The 7743-nt window shown below is 40.6% G+C and overlaps 1 protein-coding gene across 1 annotated transcript; it reads left to right on the top strand.

The window, feature by feature from the left end:
- Window positions 1-569: 569 nt before the first annotated feature.
- On the top strand, window positions 570-6779 carry LOC133457089 (dynein light chain roadblock-type 2-like). The gene is made up of 4 exons (XM_061735971.1): window positions 570-662; window positions 803-884; window positions 4786-4953; window positions 6472-6779. Exons 1-4 carry the CDS (start codon window positions 660-662, stop codon window positions 6513-6515), a joined length of 297 nt encoding a protein of 98 aa, XP_061591955.1. The 5' UTR covers window positions 570-659; the 3' UTR covers window positions 6516-6779.
- Window positions 6780-7743: the final 964 nt, after the last annotated feature.

The raw sequence follows: 7743 nt of genomic DNA, 5'->3' as shown, positions 1-7743 counted from the left end.
TAAGATTGTGAGTTTTTGCAGTGATCCATGTTACTTTTCCTGTGAAGGACAGAGTCATATTGATAAGTTCAGAAAAGTGTTTTTTATTGTTGTGTTTTGATGTATTTGATGTAAGCCCAGTGGATATTTAAAGCTTACAGAAGGCTGCATTTAACTGCTGCTATGTCATTCCTGCAGTATTTCTGCAGGTGTTTTGGTCACTGCTATTATTTGTAATATATTATATTATTTGTAATCAGCACAAATTATCTGTCCCCATATGATCAAATCCACCATCCCCCCTGATTGTTTTTTTTCGAGTACTGGCGCCATGTACTGATCTGCTGCAGGAGGTACAATAGGGAAAGAACTGAACTAGTGGCAGAGCTGCAAGAAATAGGCATGAAAGAAAGTCTTTTGGAAGTGGGATCGAGTGGGAGGGGGAGGCGGAGTTTATTTTATTAATTAATTTTTGTATGATACTGGGCTGATGAGGAGAATGTAGTGTTAGTTTTTGAAAGATCCAGGAGATGGCAGCAGTGCAACTAATTGGATGCAAGCTGGTGTAAAACTCCAAAGAAGAAGAAGAAGAAGAAAACCCAGCGGTCCCTGAACGCACCAGCGTCGCCGCCCAGAGAACCAGAACAGCTGCTGATTCTGCTGATTTCTGCTGCATCGACATGGTATTAAACCTGATAAACATGAGCTTTATCCAAACTGTGATCAGTTTGTAAAGGTTGTGTTTGTGGTTTATTATAATTGGTATCCGTTTGTAAAGGTTGTGTTTGTGGTCAGTTTATAACGGTTGCTGTTTGTGCTTCAGGCTGAATCTGACGTGGAGGAAACTCTGAAGAGAATCGAGAGCCAGAAAGGAGTGGAGGGCGTGATCATCGTCAACTCGGATGGTAAAACACTCATTTACTGTCGTATCTTCCCAAAATAAGTCACAGGAAACTCTGTTTGTGATGTTTACTGAACCAGCTTTCAACATACACGGCTTTATCTGTTTACAGGATTCTTCTTCTTCTTCTAACAACGTTTTCTGTAACATACTCAGTACGCCCCCTGCTGGTGGGACTATTAGGTACTGCAACATACGTGTTACTGTTGTTAACTCCAAATAACTAACTGTAAGAACAAGGAATATAACTGCAGGAACAAATGCACACAAAGGATCTGCTGCGATACCACATTTACTTATTTTAATTTATGCATTTTATGCCGAGTCTCGGGAATCCAGGAAGTTCTTATTTTTTTAATTATTTTTTTTACTTTATTTAACATTTCAATTTACAAAATTCCTTTGAGGAAACATTTTCTTGCATCTCAAACATTACAAGCTCACAACACATAAGCAAATATGTATACATTTGTCTTCTACGTGTAGATACATTGTATTACGAGTATTAGGGCCAGACTAAGACAAAAAAAATGAAAATTACGAGAATAAAGTCAAAATAATATGAGAATAAAGTCATAATAATATGAGAATAAAGTCATAAAATTACGAGAATAAAGTCGTAAAATTACGAGAATAAAGTCATAATATTACGAGAATAAAGTCGTAATATTAAATATATTATAAATATATAATAATATATATATATATATATATATATATAATAACTTCACAAGATGCTCAATATTCCTCATTTTAACACAGGGAGAAGACTGCTCTTCCTGTTTATTATATTCTCATATTACGACTTTATTCTCATAAATTACAACTTTATTCTCGTAATATTACGACTTTATTCTCGTAACATTACGACTTTATTCTCGCAACATTACGACTTTATTCTCGCAACATTACGACTTTATTCTCGCAACATTACGACTTTATTCAAGCAAACATTATGACTTTATTCTCGCAACATTACGACTTTATTCTCGCAACATTATGACTTTATTCTCGCAACATTATGACTTTATTCTCGCAACATTATGACTTTATTCTCGTAATTTTACAACTTTATTCTCGTAATATTACGACATTATTCTCGTAATTTCCAATTTTAGTTTGGCCCTAATACTCCGTCGTATTGTATACATCTTAACAACAGTATTTGTAATTGGTAACAGGACAAAAAAACAGGATAAAAAAAACCAAGATTAAATAAAATAAAAATAAAATAATCATAGCGGTTGACATTTCAACAAAAGTGCTTAAGCGTATTAAAAAAACACAAGATTGTAACTTAAAGAGTAAGAGACTTTGACATGGTTTCATATAAATCATTTATAGACTGATTTTCTTCTGATGGATGTTATATAATTTTGTATTTCTTTTTTAAAACAAACTATGGAGGGTTTGCTGTTTAATTTTAAGTACAGGACTGTCTCAGAAAATTAGAATATTGTGATAAAGTCCTTTATTTTCTGTAATGCAATTACAAAAAAAAAAAAAAAAAAAAAAGTCATACATTCTGGATTACTTACAAATCAACTGAAATATTGCAAGCTTTTTATTATTTTAATATTGCTGATTATGGCTTACATGTTAAGATTAAGATTCCCAGAATATTCTAATTTTTTGAGATAGGATATTTGAGTTTTCTTAAGCTTTCTTGTACTGCGGAAGTCCTGAAGACTACCGTAATGACTCGTATATCAGTGAAAAGATCTAGTTCTCTGCTTTCCAGCACTTTTTGAATTTTCTGGATATCTTAAACGGTCTAGGAGTTACGGTAATGCAAAGTGCGTCTGCCAAATCTTGTATATAAACCAAATGATCCTCCTGGCTGGCTCGCCACAAAATTAACCATTAAAACAGGACCAACACTGGGTCCATTTCCTAATACAATAAACACTCAGTAATTAAACTGAATTAATATATGAAAAGATACATGTACATGATTCGCTTAACAGATTATCAAAACCCAATATAACAACAATTCACATCCCAATATTATGGAGTTGAATGTCAAATATTGTACCATCGAACAATATATAAAACATATCTTCTATCAAATAGGGTAAATGATGATAAACACAAGAAAGATGGGTACTTCAATGAAAAATAAATATTTTATTCAACTTTGCTGGTGTTCATACAAAAAGTAAATGTCCTAAATCTAAAACCAAGGACAGGCACAGTGCTCAGTCAGTATAGACATAAAGCCATTATACGTTATCCACAGTCAGGCATAACGTTAAAGTAGGGCTGGGCGATATGGCCTTTTATTAATATCTCGATATTTTTAGGCCAGGTCACGATACACGATATATATCTCGATATTTTGCCTTAGCCTTGAATTAACACTTTGATGCTACAATCACACCACAATGATAATTCTATATCTACATTAAAACATTCTTGTTCATACTGCATTAATATATGATCATTTTAAACTTTCATGCAAAAAGGGGGAATAAGTCAAATTTACCAAAACTGTATTTATTAAACAGTTACTAAGCAGTGAGTGGCACAAACATAAAAAGTGTCATTTCAAAATAGAAAGTGCACGTTGCATCTCTCTGATTCCCGGTCAAAGAACATCTGCTAAGAACATCTTCTGGTCCCGGTTTTACCTGGATGACCAGGTTTCACCTGGTTTTACCAGGATGAGCTGCTCTGAGCAGGAGGGCCTTTAGAGCACCTTTATATGCAATGTTTCATCCTCTCCTCCTTTACTTTGCATCACTTTCACTTATTGTTAGAAATATGACGTCATATAGTCTTGTTTGATTTTGTTTCAATGATAGTGATTGATTTCATGTGGCCACATTTAAGCAACACTAGGTGACGTTTGTCAGTTCTGAAAGAGAAAAGCCTGAATTATGGTTCCGCGTTAAATCAACGCAGAACCTACGGCGTAGAGTACGCGTCGATGCGCACTTACGCTGTATGCTCTGCGTTGGTGTAACGCGGGACCATAAATCAGCCTAAAGGATCGGCTGCGCGTGTCGCGCTCTCCACAGAGCCGTTCGCGTCGTGCGAGGAGAAAACATCCCTCCCGTCTTTACTAAACCGGTTAGCTTTGAAAAGAGTCCGCCGCGCGTAGCAACCGCGCAGATGAGCTCACGGCGCAAACAGGCCGAGTTTAGGAAAGTTAAAGTAAAGTTAAAGCGGGGAAGTGAGCGGCGGTCCCGGACAGCAGCGCTGACACCAGCAGCTGGTCGGGGGCCAATGATAATGCACACACGACAGCACGTGACTGACATGTGTAACAGGGTGCGCTTGTTTTATGTCTCAGAGAAGGAGAGACGAGACGAGAGAGCGAGAAAAGTCTGTCATTTAACGCCCGCGGCTAAATGCAAAATGCCTGAAAATTTATACTCGAATATGCACGATAGAGACATTTTGTACATCGCACAGAGTAGAAGCCGAGATACATCGGCTATCCTCGATATATCGCCCAGCCCTACGTTAAAGCTCTCTTTTAAAGCCAAAATACGCTTAATATCTTACCAAGGCGAGTCCGTTTCGTTCAACACGTGCAGCTGCTGTACAGGAAGTTGTCATTTTGTTTTACCCGCCACCGCTCGACAGAGACGCTATTGTGCTGCGTGACTCTCGGCAACAATTGTATTGAAGTGAGACGCCTCACTCCGTTGGAAAAACACGTCTGGCGACAATTGTCGACAATGGAATTCATTGTTGACAATTTTGATTATGGATTTTTGTTGACAACGTGGACGAATCGTTGCAGCCCTGGCCCGAAGGTCTTCGTTGTTTTATTTCATCTCCTAAATCCAGACAGAACAGAGCTAAATGTCCTGTTTGGATCAAGCTGCCCACTGGTGATGTTCAGGAACCTTCTAAACTGGACTGAAACGGCGGTAACGTGACTGGTGTTTCCCCAGGAGTCCCCATCAGGACCACTCTGGACAACTCCAGCACGGTCCAGTACGCCGGGCTGATCCAGCAGCTGGTGATCGCGGCCAGGAACACGGTGGGGAACCTGGACCCCACCAACGACCTCACCTTCCTGCGCCTGCGCTCCAAGAAGAACGAGATCATGGTCGCTCCAGGTGAGAGTCCACTTCCTTTAGAGTTTCCACTTCCTTCAGGGTTTCCACTTCCTCCAGGGTTTCCACTTCCTCCAGGGTTTCCACTTCCTTCAGGGTTTCCACTCCCTCCAGGGTTTCCACTCCCTCCAGGGTTTCCACTCCCTCCAGGGTTTCCACTTCCTCCAGGGTTTCCACTTCCTCCAGGGTTTCCACTTCTTCCAGGGTTTCCACTTCCTCCAGGGTTTCCACTTCCTCCAGGGTTTCCACTTCCTCCAGGGTTTCCACTTCCTCCAGGGTTTCCACTTCCTCCAGGGTTTCCACTTCCTCCAGGGTTTCCACTTCCTCCAGGGTGGCCACTAGGGGGGCAACGGTTCAGGTAGCCCGCGGTTCAGTTTCGGTTTGTGTTATGTGCATAAAGAGCTTTTTTTTTTCCAAAATGATCTGTTTATTTTGCTTGTCACTTTTCAAATTGTAAATGACTATAATTCTTTTAAGTCAACAGCTTCTTAATCTTGACAAATCATACAACGTACTACTAAGTACAACAACAAATAAGTTCTTAGGAATTGTCATTGATGAGAACTTGTCTTTTAAACCACACATAGAAAAACCTGTATCCAAACTTAAGATGAAATTGGGTTTCTGCTGCCCTCTTGGTCAGGTCACTCTTGGAAAAGAGACTCCCGCGTAGCCGCTACGGCGTAGCTACGGAGAGCCTAGCGAAGCCGCTACGGAGAGCCTAGCGAAGCCGCTACGGCGAGCCTCCTGCGCAGCCGCCTAGCCGCTACGGAGAGCCTAGCGTATCCACTAACCTACGGAGAGCCCCATAGTTCAGGCTTTAGGTGACCAAAACCACATCTACGACCACTGAAAAGAGCTGCAAATCTTTAGCAATGAACCACGGCAGTGTTATTTCCTAGTGTTTATCTGAAGGTTATTTCCTAGTGTTTACCTGAAGGTTATTTTCTAGTGTTTATCTGAAGGTTATTTCCTAGTGTTTACCTGAAGGTTATTTTCTAGTGTTTATCTGAAGTGTCTCTACAGGTGTGGTGAAAGCATCTCCATAGACAGTTGTTGTTTCCTTATGGAGTCGCTCCACTGTCCTGTGTGCAGGAAGCGTTAAACCAGGGTGTTGACGCTCATATTGCTCGTGTTTCCTTTTGCGATTGGGACATGTTTCAAGCCACGTTTACAGACAAGTTCTGTTAACTGTTTTCACTCCATCATCGTCGTATTCAACAGCCAAACTGAATTGAAGCCACACCGGAGATTTGAAGGAAGCCAGTGCTTCTTCAAACTTCTGTCCCTCAACTCCCACAAACACACAAACACACTCAGTGGATTGTAAAGCATTAATGCAAAATTAATGGCAAAACCGAAAATCAGCGGCACACGAGGGCGTATTGAACCGTGGAGGGAGAACCGAACGGTTGGGTTTTATACCGAGAACCGTTGTGTCCCTAGTGTCCACTTCCTCCAGGGTGTCCCATCACATGACGTGTTCTTGTATTCATAAACGTGTCTCCGTGTCCTCCACAGATAAAGACTACATCATGATCGTCATCCAGAAATTCTCCACCTGAAAAGCAGCCGCTGGAGACGCTCCCATCCTCTCTCTTTCTGGTTAAATGAAATGAAAGTCCTTGTTAAATGAAGATAAAAGTTCTAAAGTTGTTTGTTGTTCAAGAAGACGAGGACGGAACGGAACCAGATGTTCTTCTTCCTTGTTTTATCATTCCACAGCTCTGTTCTGAGTTGGTTTTATTTATTGTTTAACCGCTGACTTCACTACAAACACTCTTCTGTTTGTCTACTTTTGCTGGAAGATATTAAAAGATGAAAACGCTCTTTGTTGTTGTTGTGTGTCGGATATTTAGAAGTTGAACGATACTTTGCTTTATTTTAGATTAAAGGAGTTTGGCTTTGATTTATCTCAGATTTAGAGAAACAAGATGGCCGCTTGGGAACCCTCAGGAGGGATCGCATCTTGGAGCGACCCAGAGGAGGCTGCCGGCCCGTTGATCAACCTCCTGTGCTTCTCCTACTCTGGGCAACTCCCAGACCCTGAGGGCTGGGAGCTTTACCATTTAAAATTATTCATTTATTTTATTTAATTATTTATTTATGTATTTGTTTGTCCCCCCCCCTTTTTTTGAGAGTGAGAGAGATGGGGTTCTCCCACACCTGCCCCCGACCACCACCCAGGGCCCCGTCATGGCCCCACAGAGCCAGGCATGGATTTGTATGTCTGTATTGATTAATGATATGGGTCTGTAATTGGAGCAGCCGGTATGATCTTTGTTTGGTTTTGGGATGAGTGTAATATGTTGTAATATGGTGTTCATGTGATGGGGTAAAGTTTTATTTTGGTGGATTTCAGAAATCATTGTAAAGAACAGTGGTGAGACAAGTGGCCGAAACAGATTCAGAGAAACTTTATTCATCCCCGAGGGGCAATTCAGGTTGGTCAGAGTGGCTGTTGTCATCAGGACCATGACAGATAGGCAGAGTGACAAATTTACTTAAAAGTGAAGTCCATTCTTCTAGAAGTCTGTGCGGCAAAGATGTCTATGGTCTTCTCATACCAGTGAGGATTCTTTCTGAGAGATTTTAGAATGTTCCTCTCAATTGCAAGGATTGCCAAGTTCCTCAATCGCTCTTGTCCCATTGTGTTCCTCGTGTAACTTTTCAGTCTTTTCAGACAAGAGAAACTCCTCTCAACCCCAGCAGACGTAACCCCGATTGTGGCAATCAGAGACATAAGTCTGTATAACTCAGGCATTGCATCGCTCAGTCCACTGGCTTTCATCG

Source organism: Cololabis saira, chromosome 2 (genome assembly GCF_033807715.1).
Source record: "Cololabis saira isolate AMF1-May2022 chromosome 2, fColSai1.1, whole genome shotgun sequence".
Classification (NCBI taxonomy): domain Eukaryota; kingdom Metazoa; phylum Chordata; class Actinopteri; order Beloniformes; family Belonidae; genus Cololabis; species Cololabis saira.
Note: the sequence above shows the minus strand (reverse complement) of the source record. Positions and strands in the feature narration are given on the sequence as shown.

What these genes read in the sequence shown, in the direction of transcription:
- LOC133457089 (XM_061735971.1), top strand. An exon ending in GATCATCGTCAACTCGGATG is followed by an intron (nt 885 to 4,785) that starts GTAAAACACTCA and finishes GTGTTTCCCCAG; the next exon opens with GAGTCCCCATCAGGACCACT. An exon ending in CGAGATCATGGTCGCTCCAG is followed by an intron (nt 4,954 to 6,471) that starts GTGAGAGTCCAC and finishes TGTCCTCCACAG; the next exon opens with ATAAAGACTACATCATGATC.